This window comes from Lepidochelys kempii, chromosome 11 (assembly GCF_965140285.1).
Source record: "Lepidochelys kempii isolate rLepKem1 chromosome 11, rLepKem1.hap1, whole genome shotgun sequence".
NCBI classification, from domain to species: domain Eukaryota; kingdom Metazoa; phylum Chordata; order Testudines; family Cheloniidae; genus Lepidochelys; species Lepidochelys kempii.
The window spans coordinates 45,197,518-45,214,115 of record NC_136390.1 but is presented as its reverse complement, the minus strand read 5'-3'; the positions used below and the strand labels follow the sequence as shown (position 1 = coordinate 45,214,115).

The following is a 16,598-nucleotide window of genomic DNA, read 5'->3' as shown; positions in this document are numbered from 1 at the left end:
AAGTATGCTCGCATGTATGGAATTACAGATTTCCGTGGCCTCCTGCAAGCCTTTGAGCTGCTAAAGCAAAGCCAAGAGGAAGAAAGTCATAGATTGGTAAGACCTAGTCAGACTGTGGCATTGGGAATGTTAAGAGTAACATGGTTTCTGGCAACAGGCTTGATATCCTAGCTGTGACATTGCTGTATGCATAAGAGATTCAGATTCCAATTCTATCTTGTCTCACTCTCCGAACTCCCAGCATGCTCAAGCACTGGGTGAGGCAGTGTTGCTACCAACAGTGACATCTTCTGTCCAAGTAAGTCCTGTCCCCATCTCTTTGCCCAGAGGATCTTGGTGACATGGAACCTGTAAGATGGGCTGGTGAGGAGGTTAAAGTGAGCTATGGGTTTGCAGAAGGTTCAGTTAGAGAGTCACACGACTCTCCAGATTTGTTATCAGGGAGGGAGGGACAGATATAAACACATGGATCCTAACTATTTCCCAATAGTGTTACTTCATGTTAAATCATGTCATGTCTTTCCACAGGAAACTGAAATCACAGAGAGAGTTCGAAAAGGAGACCAGGAATTTGACGAACTTGTATCGTTTATTCATCAAAGAGTCACACAGACAGAGGTGACATGATGGCTTTGACTTGATAGTCAAGTATTTAATCACATAATAGGAAGTGTGATCTTGGAATGACGACTTAACCTTTTAAATTCATATTTTTCAGCCTATCACACTCATCAGGGATATTGAAAACCAGACCATTTTAGCAGATGAGGACGCTGTCTTTGAATGTGAAATTAAGATTAATTATCCAGAAATCAAACTCTCCTGGTACAAAGGAACTCAAAAATTGGATTCTAGTAACAAGTATGAAATAAAAATTAAAGGTGATCGGCACACACTCAGAATCAGGAACTGCCAACCTGCAGATCAGGGGAATTTCAGAGTTGTCTGTGGTCCACATATTGCTAATGCAAAGCTAACTGTGATTGGTAAGTGTACATTTAAAGTTTCTATTTGAAAGTATTTTATCCTCTTTAATTTAACACTCAGATATCTGCTAAAATATGTATTTTAACATGCTAACAGCACCTGCAGTTGAACGGAATCTTCATGATACTGCTTTCAAGGAAGGACGCACATGCACCCTGATTTGTCAGTTCTCTATCCCAAATGCCAAATCTCAGTGGTATAGAAATGGAAAAGCCATTAAGATAGGAGGAAGATACTCAACACAAGTCTCAGAGAAAATCCACAAACTAATCATCAAGGATGTTAGAACAGAAGACCAAGGACAGTATACCTGCAAGCTTCACAATATAGAAACAACTGCAGATCTAACCATTGAAGGTTTGTAAACAGATGGAAATCTCTATTTTATGGTTTCTTGAAAGAGTTTCTGGATGCTCAGTTAACAGAAGATGGACCTGATGGGAAATTCTGCTGATCCATTCCTTTGAAGGAGATACCACTGCCAGGATAACCTAATAATATTTTATCTGTGTAATTAATATGACCCATTACTCTGAAACACTTAGATCTGAGTTATGTTTATCCTCTTTAGTCTCCTCTTTCTGAGATGTTCATATTTTCCTGAGATTTCAAACTTCCAATATGCCTATACACCAAGCATTCTTTATCTTTTCTTAATTGCTTTAATGACTTCTCTTGAATACTTCTCACAATAATCGTGTTGTGGCAATACTCTTGTGTCTTCTTAACTTCACTCCTAAATGGAGCACTTCACAGGAGATAGAATGATGAATACACATTTCTTTGTATTTCTTTTTTCTTCATTTCCTTTTTCAGTATCCTAGTAGGTGTCTGTTGTTAGTTTTACAGAATATTATATACATTAACTCCTCACTTATAGTCACCCCATTAATGTTATTTCGTTGTTACATTGCTGATCAATTAGGGAACATGCTCATTTAAAGTTATGCAATGCTCCCTTATAATGTTGTTTGGCAGCCACCTGCTTTGTCCACTGCTTGCAGAAAGAGCAGCCTGTTGGAGCTAGCTGGTGGGGGCTTGGAACCAGGGTGGACCGGCAGCCCCCCATCAGCTCCCGACTCCCCTAAATTCCCTGTGCAGCAGCGGCCCAGCAGACTATCAATTGCAGGCAGTTCAGCTGTCCCTCCCACCACTGCCCTGTGCTGCTCCTGCACTCTGCCTTGGAGCTGCTCCCGGGAGCCTCCTACTTGCTATGCAGGGGGGGGATGAGGGTGTCCCCCTCCCCCCTGCTCCTGCCTCCCACTTACCCCATCTCCATACAGCAGTGGGAAACACGACAGGGCTCAGGAGGGAGGGAGCTTGCTAGCAGCAGCTGCTGTCTCAGCTTGTTGATCTACTTAAAAAGGCAATGTACTTAGAGTGCGGTCAGAGTACTTAAAGGGGCAATGCACATCTCTCTCTCACACACAAGGGTGTGCGTCTGTGTCTCTGTCTCTGTCTGACATGCTGTCTTCCCTCCCTCCAATTGTGCTGCCTTGTAGAGTGTGAGGCTACATTAACAACAATGTGTTAACCCTTGAGGGTTCAGCCAACTCCTTGTTCATCATTTAGCAGTAAGGCATTCCCTGGGAAATATCCCACCCTCTTCCACCCTCTGACTTCACCATCTCAACCAAGCTTCACAATCATCATTGCTGTGTACAGTATTTAAATTGTTTGTTTAAAACTTATACTGTGTGTGTGTGTGTGTGTGTGCACGCGCGCGTGTATGTGTATATATATAGAGAGAGAGAGAGAGTCTTTTGTCTGGTGGAAAAAAATTCCCTGGAACCTAACCCCCACATTTATATTAATTCTTATGGGGAAACTGGGTTCTCTTAACATCGTTTTGCTTAAAGTCGCATTTTTCAGGAACATAACTACAAAATTAAGCGAGGAGTTACTGTACAAACAAAGGTCTATTGCAACAAGGCTAACTAATATATTTTTGTTTTGTTTCCAAACCAGCTGAGCCCATTCAGTTCACAAAGAGCATACAGAATATAGTGGTGAGTGAACACCAGTCTGCAACCTTTGAGTGTGAGGTTTCATTTGATGACGCAGTTGTGACATGGTACAAAGGATCCATTGAACTGAGGGAGAGTCGTAAATACAGCTTTAGAAGTGAAGGTCGCTGTCATTATATGACTATCCACAATGTCACTGCACAAGATGAAGGTAACCTTAATGGGATGTTTCCATTGTCACTGTTTTTTCTCATTGTTTGTGTTTTTTAATGATCAACATGAGGTATATATCAAAATGCTTTCATATTCCAGGTGTGTATTCTGTAATTGCTCGTCTTGAACCAAGAGGTGAAGCAAGAAGCACTGCAGAGCTCTATCTGACAACCAAAGGTTAGTGCATGTAGTAAACAGGTTTGAGAGTGTAGCTATGTACAAGAGCTGAAATTGTGTGCTGGAGAGTGAAAACATTCTAAATACAAATCTATTGTTTTTTTGCAGAAATGAAACTGGAAGTGAAGCCACCAGGTAAAGAAAAAATTGAGAACATATTTATGAATCATCTGGCACTGATTTAATTTTGTGTCCTCCTTTATTTTTTGCTTTTGAAACCCTTATTTCTGGATTTGGTTTTAGTACACCAAGGCTAATATGCTGAGAAGGAATTTCCAGATCTATAAAGGAAGATTATTCCCATAGGCAGCAATTGTGAATGTTGTGACGATTCCACAATTAGTGAGGAATTTCTGGGCCTGGGGTCCTCTTGCACATTAAGGGAAGCCAACTTCCCCTCTTTCCTTGGGGCTGAGAGTGGACAGTTAATTGGGCATGGACTTCCAATGCAATATAGTGAAGATTAGGGAAGAGGTAAAAAAACAACCAATCAAATAGACAAACAACATATCATAGACAAGGAAAGTGATCATTCTAATTATACTTAATAATCTTCCTTTCTGTGTGTGGGGGGGGGATATATCAGAGAGAGAGAACCGTCTAAATACTAGAATCTAATTAAAAAGAAACACACCAGAATATAAGGATTTAGGGTTTGATGCAATTAAAATGGTAATAGAATTAGGTGTGTGTAACTTGGCTAAACTATGACTCAGGAGGAGGACATGATAATGATCCATATGTATTTCTATGATGTTAAATCAAAAGAGAAGGAAAAATTGCACAAGGTGGTCCAAGAGGATTTAAACAGGTGTAATGGGTGAAACTGAAGAGAGGAGATATAGTCTGAATGTTTCCCAATGCTGAGGAGTAGCAGCCTGTAGAACAGTTTCCTATGGGAAGAGGTGAAGGTCCCATCTCTTGAGTAGTTTAAAATTATTCCTTAGAAAATACTGTCACCCAGTCCTAGGGATTGGACAAGTTCATCAGAATTTCTACTTTATACATTTCTATATATTTTGACTTTCCAGATGTTCCTGATGCCAGAGTTGCAGTTCCAATTGAAGCACCAACTGAAGGTAAGATGAATAACCAGATTTTTATAATGGGATTTCTCTTTAGATTCTAGGCAAAGGTGCAGCGGGAATTTTGGAGATTTGGGAACCTCAGAAAAAATCTAGGACTGAGCAGTGTTCAAATTCACCCCTCTCTGTGCAAAGCTTGAATGATCAGGGTTTTCTGGGGGAGGCAGTGGCACTGTTGGTTCTGGTGCTGGGTGTCCAATAGCACCCACTGATTGTCAGGGTAGACTGGTCAAATAAGTATGAGCGAGGGAATGGTCCCACCATCATGGGGAACTTTTCTGGCTTTTGCACTACCCTGGGGGAATCAGGCAGAGAAAAGATGTGTCCTTGCTCTAATTCCCTTTGCCCAGATGCCTGCCTGACCTCAAGGACTCCTCTTCCACTCTCCTGTGCAGCAGTCCTCATAACCCCAATAAGGCAGGGTCACTTAGGACAGGAATCTGGGTGTCCCCACTCCAGGGTACTCTCTCTACACTGGCCACTTCCCTGACCCACTGATCGCTACTTTAAGCTTAAACCAAATACAACTTATTAAACAGCAACGTTAAAAAAAATGGGTGTGTGTGTGGAAAAGGTTAAAGGAACAAGGGCCCCCCCCTTTGGGGATAGGGAATACCACAAACAGCAGTTTCAGCTACTTAAGAAAAGTTCACAGTCTATTCTTCACATGCCCCAGTCCTCCTGCCCAGGATCTGGCTGTGCTATGGTGATACAGTGGGTAAAACACCTACTCAGATGGAAGCTACATGCTCTCTAACTATAGGTGGCAGGATCCTTCTCCGCAGCATTGGCCCTCCTGTGGTTCAGGGCCCCGTTTCCCTCACCCCTTGAGTCCAGCCTCCAAGGCCCTCTTGCCTGGTGACGTCTCCCTCCACTGGGCCTTCGCTGCCTAGGGTCCCCACCTCCCTCTCCCCAGCTGCTCACCACTCTTGGCTGCAGTATTACTTGTAGCACAGAAGGCATCCACACCCCGGCTCTGGCCCTGCAGCTCCCTGAAGTAGCTCAGGCCTGGCTCACTGTCGGCGTGGCTGGTCTCCACTGCTCCAGCTCCCCAGCTCTGGGCTGCTCCAGTTCCCCAACTCTGGCTACTCTGTCTCAGTGCTGCTGCTCTGCCTCCCAGACCAGCTCTGGCTGCTGCTCCTCTTCCAGCCTAGCTCTGCCTTCTCTGTCTCTGGACTCCTGCTCTTTCCCCAGCTCCACTCTGGCTGCTGCTTTCTCCTTAGCTCTGCCCCTGCCCTACTTTAACTCAGGCAGCTCCAGCTCACATGGAAGATGAGCCCCATGCTCTAGACTCCCTCATTGACCTGCCTACCCTGTCAATTCGCAGACTTAGAGCATTGGCCTTGGGAACTGTCAGTCTCAGGATCCTGATTTCTCTTTGGCCCTTCCCCCTTTTCCTGATATTGGGAGAGGGCCAACAAAAAAAAAACCCGCACTAATTTTCAGAAGGAGGCCAACAGCCCCCTTACATTAGGATGGATTTGCAGTTCCCACCCATGAAAAGTACTATGACTGCTCTTGACTGCTCCAACCCCAACCACAAGTTACTTTTGATTTTTTAATTGTAATACAGTCATTTTATATGCCTGTATGCAAAGCATATTAGGAATTTTTTTTTTACATATTATTAAGAATGTAGCATTGAAATATTTGTAATAAAATATATTCATTATTTTTCTAAGATATTCCTATTCCTGTTTTGCTGCCTTTTGCTGTTCCACCACCAGAAGAGAAGAAAGGTAAAAGCTTATAGATTTAAAACTGAAAATGTTGTCAAACAGAATGCACTATGTTAAATCCAACTTTTTTCCTGTAGCTGTTAAATGCAAATATATATATATATATTTTTTTTTTTTTTTCAGAGACCAAGAAAGTTCTTGTAAAGAAAGTCTCCAAAAAGGTGGTTTCAAAAGCTCCTGAAGAAATTGCTCCACCTAAAGGTAAAATGGATTTTTACATTATTTTTTTAAGAGGTATTTTTAAGAAAGTAATTTTATTTAATGTGGAATGATGAGAGGTTTTTGTGTTTGACTTTTTTATTTTAAAGTTATAAATATGCATATTTAAAGCCCAAATTCTCATTCATTAGGATATTTCAAAAATATGTTCTGGAACACTGATTATCGAGGCAGAAGTAATTTCTCACGTGATCCTAGTTAAAGGTTGTAACCTAGTGATACAAGATAAAGATTGAAAAAATGAGCATTAACTAGCATACAAGAATCTAAGTTCTGAAGATAAAAATAATAAAAACATAGTGAAAAGACAAGCAAAACAAAGACAAAAGCTACTCTGTAAACATGTGACTGTTCTCTTATAGTGTCATTTTATGAAATTGTGGGATGCAGCTTTAAAAAGATGTAGAGAACACTGTAGCTTCTTGCTTAGTCAATCCAAAGGCCTTGATCTTGTAGATTATATCAGTTAGAATCAGTAGTCTTTTCAGTGTTTTTCTCATCATGCTAGCATATATCTAAAAAACATTGCTATCAGCAGCTTTGATGAGGCATATGTAAAAACCTCTCTTTAAATTAATTTTATGTGAATATTATTATTACTTTATTTTACTTTATTTTATTTCATTTTATTTTATTTTGTTAAACTGTGTCAGGAATAAAAACATCTTGGGTAAAATAACATATTTTCAAGATGCTAGTTATTTATTTCTATCTAGAAAAAATGAGTATGTAGACAGTATGCAACCTGGAAAAAAACTCCCAATGGGATTCCATCCTTTGACATCAGTGGGCTTACGACAATGCACTAAGGACTTCAGTGGGGGTTGGACTGGGCCTTAAATGCAGAATTTAGGAAAGGTGCTAATTTCTTCATGCTCCATTTCTCCTTTTTCTGAGGGTAATATTAGAACTGATTCTGTGATGTTTTAAATTAATGAGAGTTTTGCACTTGACTTCAATGGGTGAGAAAATCTGGGACAGTGTGCCTACCATCTAGAGGTTGGTCAAGGATATATACTGCTTCAATATGGATCTATATCTGCCTTTATAGTGTGACTATGTGTGCATATCAAGGAGAGATTAGAATGCTAAACATAACGTTTCTAAAGTTTCAGAGGTTGTAAAGAAACCAGCATCCTGGCCCCAGCCCCCAAAATAACAGGATATTATTTCAACAAAAGAAGTTGTATAAAACATGTATACTGAGAAAATAATCCATTGTGGAGGAATAGGCCACTCAGTTTTCCTACCCTGTGGTAATCTGCATCAGAAGAATACAGATTCATTCTTAATTTTTCTTTCATTCATCTTAACTTCATTAGACAGATTTCACCCTGGTACCAGCATGTGCTGATGATACTAATTTGAATTTTTTTTTCTTTTCCAACTTTCTCTTGCTGTTGATATATAATGAACTCAATGTGGTGGTCTTCCAGTGAACACATATGATAAAATTGCCATTGAAATATGGGTCCTATAACCGAAAATAATAATATCATAGTTATATATTGAGGTGATAGCTCTGACCTAACTAATCTATTGGTAAATTGAATAACTGTGTCTGCATGAGACAAACCAAGTTTGGACAATATCAAGAGTATCAAAAAACAATAAAACAGCAATCTAATACTACTGTGTAAAATGTTTAATATGCTACTTGAATTCCATAAATAGGTATATTTCTTAAATTATATACATCCATTATGCCTTGCAAACTCTATATTTTAATATGAGCAATCTTTTAAAGTTCCCAAAGTGCCAAGGAAGCCACAAGAGATCGAAGTGACTTCTGTAGCTAGAAGGGAAGAAGTTCATGAAAAGGAGGAAATATATGAAGAAAGAGAAGAGGTTTATGAACAAAAAGAAGAAATTTATGAAGAACAAAAAGAACCTTATGAAGAATGGGAAGAAGATTATGGAGGAGAACAGGAATATTATGAAAGGGAAGAAGGTTATGAAGAAGGGGAAGAGGAATGGGAAACTTATGAAGAAAAACATGTTTATCATGAAGAAGGTATATTAGAATTTCTTGATTTTATTAATCTTTTTTCCCTCTTTTTTCCCCCTTCACTTTCTCCATCTCTCTACTCTCTTGGCCATGCTCAGTATAATCCATTTGGTTTGGGATGTATAAAAATGTTACTGCCGAATACAATGGAATATAAATATTGAAATTACAATTAGTATTTTGTGCCATTTTCTTGACCTGTTATCTTCTAATTACCTATTAAAGAGGCCGTGATGTACAAGAGCTAACATTTCCACAGCCACCAGGATTTTCTAAGGACAAACAAAACTTTTTTTTCATTTTGGGACCCTTTCATAACAAGGATACATGGGGTTTCCAGTGTGTATACATGTGTATACAGTGTGTATATAGCTTCACATGCTGCAGTGGGGTGGGGCAGGTCTTCTTCATCCCCACTTCTACTCTCTATGGAACTGAACCTGCACTGCTGATTTAATGGAAGTTTTGCTATTGACTTCAATGAAAGCAAGATCAGGCACCAAGCAGCTTGTGGCTGCCTGTATAAAAGGAGAAATGAGCATATAGGGAAGGAAGACTCAAGCCCACTCACTGTACATCCACATTTATCTTTGTCAGGGATCTAAAGTCAGCTGTAATGTAATAAATTTCCATTTATCCAGGTGCATTACAGCTGCAGTCTTTGAGACCTATCCCAACTAGTCTTGTAGTATAAGGTTTAGAGTAGCTTTTCAGGATTTTGAGTTTGACAGTAGCAGTTATTCCTTATTTAATCTATATTGTTTCTTTATGTATTTTTCCTCTGTGTTCAGAAGTAAGCCCTGGTCTCTCTTTATTTTCTCCCCAATTGGTACATGTTGAGATTTTCTATTACAGTACTTTGGGGAATATTGTGCTATCAATCTGTACGTAGAACTTCCCAAATAAAGTACAGGGGAGTTATGATTGCAAATCAGTGGCAAATCATGGCCCATCATCGAGCAGGGCTAGGATATTATGGACACAGCTCAAAGTGACACATTATAGTGTGATTATTAATTTGTGGAGTTTGAAGTTTGGGAGCTTTTCAAATGCACCATGAACTAGCCATAGTTTAGACAGTTGCATGTTTTTAATTATTTGAGAGGATTTCCCCTGCATTTCCCCCAGACAAGGCTGATTTGGGTGGAATGTTCCACAAATCTTTCTGGAGCGTTAAGAGTCATATATGTCAAGAGCATGCCTCCCATTTATTTCAGTGGGAGAAGTGCGTATGTAGCCAAGACAGAATTTTGTCCTAAAGTCAATGGGTTAGCAACAAAACCGGAAATGAACAGAATCCCCCATGACAACTGTTGAATGTTCATAATTGTGTGTTTTATTTGTGAAATATTATATCATCACCTAATGTTGGCCTGTCCCACCCTGAGGTAAGGTGTACTTCTTCAGGGTGTGTATTTCCTCTTCATTAAATGAGATGCTGTTTTTATCAAAGTGATTGGAGTTCCTCAGAAGCCCATGCCTGAGCATATAACACCAAGAATTACAGCTGAAAAGAAAGAAGTGACCATACATAAAAGTACAGGACTGAGACATATCTGTATAACTAGAGTCATGGTTACACTGAGCAAGTTTCAGATCTCTCTCATGCTGATGTAAATCTAGACAGTGGGATCCTCCCCCAGATCACTGCATGCCTATCTTCCCACTCCGGCAGAATGCATAAGGTCAGGGTGCTCAGGAAGACTGGGGTCTTCCCTATGCAATAAAATAGAGACTGGGAGGGTTGAGGGATACTGCAGAGATTCTTGGGCAAACATCATTCAGGCAAAGGTTTTGTTATCTTCCTTCCCCCACCATGCAGCAGTCCTCAAACAGCTGTGACCAGGTGAAGTCCTTGGTAGAGCAATGGAGCTGCACTACTAGGAAGTGGTAGTCACCAGGTCCTTCATAAGGATCTCCCTGGCTCTCAGTGGGCCCCTGGAGATCCACCAGGTTTGGGTGCAAGCTGTATGGCTCATTCCACAGGGGTCACCATCACCAGTGAACCATATGAGTGGATGTGCAAGAGGGAATCCTGGCAAAGATTAAAACATATCAAAGTTGCATTAAATGCTACAGCTCCCAGCTCTGACCAATTTTTATCTGAGTGATCATTTGCCAGGTTGTCTAAATGTTGTGAAATATCTTTTAATCACCTGCAGTTGTTAGGAAACCTGTAGCTGAAGAAGTTGAGGTAACCACTCAAAGGCTTGAGGAGGAAGAAGTCAGACTGCCTAAAGGTACTGCTACCTACTGCATGATTTTAACGCCACTATGACATGAAAGTAGTTGGAATATTGCCACTTTATGTGTTTTCAGAAACAAATGTACTACATTTAACATAGATCTGACCAATTTTCAATCTTTGAGACAATGATGGTAACAAACATTGCCCAGCTGTAGTGAAAGGAAGATAAAAGCAGCAGTTTCTGAGAAATACATGAGCCTGTAGAGCTAACACCTAATACTTGAGGGTAGGGAGTGCTGATAAACTACATTTGGAGAGGAGTATCTCCTTCACCCTTACCCACTCATGTCTGACCTCCAATTCTCCATACTGGTTTATCAACCAGGGTATCTTCACCATTGTTTAGGCTTGTGGATACATATGCATCCCAGCTCCTTTTATTTATGCTTAAAATTTATGCTGATTGGGGCCCTCCAGTTCAGCATTTTCTATTCTATAATGGCAGTGACTCGCCTGGATTCTGAGTGGTAGCCATGTTAGTCTATATCAGAAAAAACAACTAGGCATCCTTCTGGCACCTTAGAGACTAACAAATTTATTTGGGCATAAACTTTTGTGGATGATGAAGTGGGTTCTAGCCCACAAAAGCTTATGCCCAAATAAATTTTAGTCTCTAAGGTGTCACAAGGACTCCTTGTTGTTTTCACCTGGATTCTAAAACTCAACAGAATGAGGAGGTCATGAACATCCATGCAGCAGTGGTCACAAATTTCATAACCCCCTAATAAGATATGGACTGTGGTAGGGGATCTAAAGAAACATCCACTGTCCTTATATCATTTTGTGCTATCCCATGCAAGCTTAGCACAGCTGCAGGACTGGATCATAGTACATTTGTCTTGTCTGTTACATTTTCAAAGTGTGCTGCAAACATTAACTAACTGTAATATTAATTTGGTATTCTCACTACATACGGGACTCACAATTCATATTTCTAAAGTGCCAGCAGTTCCCAAGAAGGTTCCGCCACCAAAACCTACCCGGGTGCCAGTCGAGGAGGAGAAAGTTATGAGAAAGAAAGGTACAGATCTTGACCTCTCAATTACTTATTCCACTCTTTCCAGCGCATGTATCATTGTGCTGCGTGTGGATATATATGTGTCTAGTATTTGTGTCAATTTCACATTGCCCAGCAGTGACCGCTCTCATTGTTTAATTAGTAGTATGTAACATGCATACTTTCACGTTTAATTTGTTCTGTTACAGAGTAGCATAGAATTTGGTTTTGTGTTGAATGGTTTCTGTGGGTAGCTTTCAAATGTTTAAATTCTGTTCATGGTATTGCAGTGTGATGTGGCTCTTCCTTCATGTATTCTGCTTGCTGGCTTATATCTAAAGATGAATGGTCTTAGCATCCTGCAATTTCTTTGGGAAGGCAAATTCTATGTGCTCCTTCTGTGTAATATTTTTAAAAGGCTACATGCTCTTTTGTTTTAAAGAGCTTTTTGCACTGTCTATCTCGTTGACCTCTAATAGATACTAAATTCATGTTTATTACTTTCATGTTTACTATTTTAGCACATACATACTAAGTCTCTAATTCTGTGCTTTAAGACTTAAATGTACAATAGACTTACTGATTTGATAAAGACTGATACATTGTCTACCACAAATATGGGTTCAGAAAAACACTGCTAAAATGAAATCCTATTTTTAAAGTACCGACAGTAGAAATGTGGACTATTTCAGAAGAAAAGATGTCTGTTTCTGTTCAAGCAGAAGAAGAATATTCTTATGTTACAGGTATGTACAAAATGAAAAAGTTGTAAACCCAAATGAAAACATTTCAATCTTACTAGTTTCTTTTTATAGACTTTTTTTTGACAAATTATGTATTTTAAACACATTGTACATTTATGTTTCATATTACATTGCTTCTTTGTTGTTGTTGTGTTCCATTGCTTTGATATTCTTTGAGAGACAAACTTTGAATACGACATGACAACATTATTAAAATGATTTTATTTAAAGAGCCAAAAGTACATGAGAAAACTGTCATAGAAGAAAGAGTACATGTTGAAATTCCTGAGGCTCCCCCAGCTAAAGGTAGATTTTTAAAATCTTACATATTTATTAACCTTTAATTCTTAATTATTAAAAATATAATCCTATTCATTATGAGTACTCTTCACCTCTTCAGATTATGCTCCAAATTTCTGAATGTGCTTATATATGTATTTTAGACAGTTTGCATACACATACGTATTCTTAAAATAACTTCAGAACTACTATGAACATTACCATTTAATATCCCTACATTTAATATCTTTAAAGTTCCTGAGACACGTAAGAGAAAAGAAGAAAAAATACCTGTTGCTGTTCCCCAAAAGGTGGAGGCTCCTCCAGTTAAAGGTAAATAAAATCTGTGCCCCGGTGTTCAGGTGTCTATCCTCTCACCACAGGTTAGAATGCCAGACTTGCTCAGATTTCTTCAACTAATGGCTACATCCTCAGAAGTTATGTGCTCTCAAACACAAACATGAGTTTCTCTCTCAAGCTAAGCCATATTCTTAACTATTTAAATGATAAGTAGTTCGTATGTTCTTTGATATGCACAAAATATATAATGTATGTTTAATAACATAGATAAACTTTTTTGATTCCTTAGTATTTGTATATGTACATGTTGAAACTTGTCTTCAGTGTTTTACTAAATAATTTAGTGACCTCCTAAATGTTCACAACTCTGTATCTTTAAAGTGCCTGAGGTGCCAAAGAAAACTGTCCCAGAAAAGAAGGAACCAGTTCCTGTCCCTAAAAAAGTAGAAGCTCCACCAGCTAAAGGTACTCCAGCTATCATGAAAAAAGCAAGATCTTTTTGTTTTTTGTTATCTTATTTTTGTTGTTGTCTTAAATACATTTGTGGATTAACTATACAGCTTTGTTTTTGTGTTATCTTTATCTGCTACATACTACGTTGATTTATTCAAGGATCATTTTTGCTGGAACACAGCCCATAATCACTTTATTTGTTTTAAACTTTGTCCTTCCTTTTCTTAGCCTTTCCTTTTTCTATCTGTATTTAAATTGTATGTTCTTTGCCGAAAAGGGGTTGGCCTTTTTTTTTTTTTTTTTACTTCTGTGAATTACCATGGAAATGTATAGTGCTATATTAATAATATAACAATGCACTGTGCTTACCTGTCAGTAATTTATAAATAGTTATCTACATATCTTAATATTATATAGCTACACGTTGTGACGTGCTGCAGTGCTCACATCCTTAGCTGTACTGGATAACTGTATGGGTTCTATAAAGGACTCTTCGAGCACTGTACTCTGAATAAGTGTTCCAAAAACTAAAACACCACCGTTTTGACAATGATGTCTTTAAAGTGCCTGAAATGCCTAAGAAACCTGTGCCAGAGAAGAAAGTACCTGTTGCTGTTCCCAAGAAAGAAGTAACTCCTCCAGCTAAAGGTACATCACCTTTCGAGTGTGAACATTAACAATATGTTTGTCTTAATAATTTTTGATTACTTCTAAATCTAACAATATGTTATATATACTTTTATATGCAGTCTATTGTTTGTCTGTTCTTTGTCTATGTAGTTCTCAAAATCTTTTTAGAAAGATTATTTAAATCTGTTTTTAATATCCTCAAAGTTCTTGAAGTGCCTACAAAACCTGTTCAAGTTCCCATTCCCAATAAAGTCGTACCTCCATCTGCTAGAAGTATATCAAATAGTAGATTGCATTCTATATGCACCTCTTTAATGCTGCTGTTTTAAATGTCTTTCATGCAGTGTATATGTAAATAGATTTGTGTTTCAATGACAATGATTATTTGTGCATCATAACTGTATGTTTTATATAACACCACTTAATGCTAACTAGCAACAATTCTAGTTTCTTGACTTAAAGAATGCAGTCTTAAAATACTTGTGTGCATATTCCAAATGTCAGAGTTCGGGTCTGATTTCTTCAAAGACGCCTTTTCTTTCGGTAACCCATCTCTGTACGTTAAGGTGTACAGTTTGTGTGTTAAATGGCTTATCTTCCTCAGATGAATGGATGAATGCACTTCTATAGTAACGTACCCAGTAATCCTTTTCAAAACTAGCATTCAGTATTCTATTTGATATTTTTGAAGTGCCTGAGGTGCCTAAAAGACCTGTCCCAAAAGAAGAAGTTGCTGCTCCTAAAAGAGAAGAAGCTCCACCAGCAAAAGGTACATTACCTTGTAGTTTACTGTGTAAAAGACTGTTCTTTAGTGTTTTGATTGTGTTGTGGAAAAGTGTGTCTGGATGTAATCTCCTCTTTAAAGTCTCCATTTGTGTATGTGTTGCTTTTTCCATTTTGTAAGTCCTAAAATGAAATAATATCTTCAAAGTGCCTGCAGTGCCTAAGAGAGTTGTCCCTGAAGAAAAATCACCTGTTGCTGTTCCTAAAAGAGTGGAGGCTCCCCCAGCTAAAGGTACACTTCCCGATGGAGTGACAGATCATGCTGATTCTTAAATAGCATCTGTTCTTATCTTCTGTTTTGTTATTGGCCTCTTACTGTATTTGTAAGATTTGTGTTGCTGTTGGGAGTTATCTGTTAGTGTACTGTGTTATTGACAGAGGATCATGAGTTTATTTTGTGTGTATTGTGTAGTACTCTGTCATCTACTATTTGTGCTCTTGTTATATAGCATCAGTGTTCTTAAATCTTCAAAAACTTAGTCATAGCAATATGGGATATTATCTACACATTGCAATTAGAAATTCATAAATTTTATATTAGTACCTTTCAAAGTGCCTGAGGTATATCAGAAAGCAGTTTTAGGAGAAAAAGTCTATATTACAGAAGAAAGAGTATCTGCTATAATCTCTAAAGGAGTGATGTCCCACCACCTGAAAATATATTGCAAGTAGTGATACATGTGAGAAACATCAATTCTGTAGATTGTTCTTGTTGTTTTAGAGTGCAAATCTGTTGTTTAAAGGCATAATTCCTAATACAGAAATGTGCCTTGGTTGTAATATGTGAGGTTTTGCATTACAACTTTTTACATGTAGAGCCCATAACTTCCCAGTTGCTCAGAGCTTTCTGTGGGGTGGGTGCCCAGCCCTTGTACTTTTAATCCCTGATACAAAACCCATTGAAGTGGATGGAAAGATTCTCATTGATTGCAGTGGGCTTTCGATCAGACTCCTAATGAAGACACAATGAAAGTTAAGGATAATTGGATAGTAAGCACCTTGAGGGATCTGGCCCATGAGGTATGGGTACACACATGAGGGTTGTATCCATCACTTCCTTCCCCACATACAAAAGAACTATTCATTGTGCTACAGATGAGAAACACTGACTTGCTTTTGCACTATAACTTATTACCATTCTGGGGCAGATTCTCAGCTTGAATGGAGACTGACTTCAATGGAGTTATAACAATTTATGCCAGTTAAGGATCTCCCCCATAGTGTTCCAAGCCAAGATTCCCCACTTGTGTAATCCATTAATGAATAGTCAGTCAGACTGGGATAGTTAACACATATTTGTTAAGATAACAACAAAAGGGCCAAAATTCCTAAAGTCAACAGCTAAGTTACCCCTATGAAATATGAATATGTGGAAAGGTATTTGTTCATGTAAACATGTTCCTTTCTGCTTGTACCTAGGCAAATTGGCCTCTTGCCCCATCACAAGCTGAGTTTTCCCTGACACAGTTCTAAAGAATATGCTGGTTTCTCAGTTTATTTGTCCAGCACATAACCTGCCCTCTTATTTTGTACTAGTCTTTCTTTACCACCCACCAAAAGAGTAAAAAGAATTATTTAACAACTTTATTGCTGGCCCTCCATTGTAGCTGCTGTGATGGGATGTTTGGGAAGCTGTGGCACTCCACTGAAAATACAGTTGAACTCTGAGAGTTACCATAGATGTAATTTGACCCCTGTCCCTAGCACATGGGCAAGGAACAGAATTTAATGCACGGCAAACATACACGTACAAAGCATTTTATGTTTCCT

At 38.7% G+C, this 16,598-nt stretch overlaps 1 protein-coding gene across 1 annotated transcript in view; it reads left to right on the top strand.

Annotated features, from left to right (window-relative positions):
• TTN (titin) overlaps positions 1-16,598 on the top strand; it is a 468,698-nt gene that overhangs the window by 288,550 nt on the left and 163,550 nt on the right. Inside the window, exons 130-147 of the mRNA XM_078847988.1 lie at positions 719-986; positions 1,084-1,344; positions 2,956-3,165; positions 3,267-3,344; positions 3,453-3,479; positions 4,376-4,423; positions 6,112-6,168; positions 6,292-6,369; positions 8,135-8,401; positions 10,558-10,635; positions 11,584-11,664; positions 12,303-12,386; positions 12,615-12,689; positions 12,918-12,995; positions 13,344-13,427; positions 13,980-14,063; positions 14,737-14,814; positions 14,977-15,060. Coding sequence (XP_078704114.1) covers positions 719-986; positions 1,084-1,344; positions 2,956-3,165; positions 3,267-3,344; positions 3,453-3,479; positions 4,376-4,423; positions 6,112-6,168; positions 6,292-6,369; positions 8,135-8,401; positions 10,558-10,635; positions 11,584-11,664; positions 12,303-12,386; positions 12,615-12,689; positions 12,918-12,995; positions 13,344-13,427; positions 13,980-14,063; positions 14,737-14,814; positions 14,977-15,060 — 2,020 coding nt within the window. The remainder of the gene's footprint in view (positions 1-718; positions 987-1,083; positions 1,345-2,955; positions 3,166-3,266; positions 3,345-3,452; positions 3,480-4,375; positions 4,424-6,111; positions 6,169-6,291; positions 6,370-8,134; positions 8,402-10,557; positions 10,636-11,583; positions 11,665-12,302; positions 12,387-12,614; positions 12,690-12,917; positions 12,996-13,343; positions 13,428-13,979; positions 14,064-14,736; positions 14,815-14,976; positions 15,061-16,598) is intronic.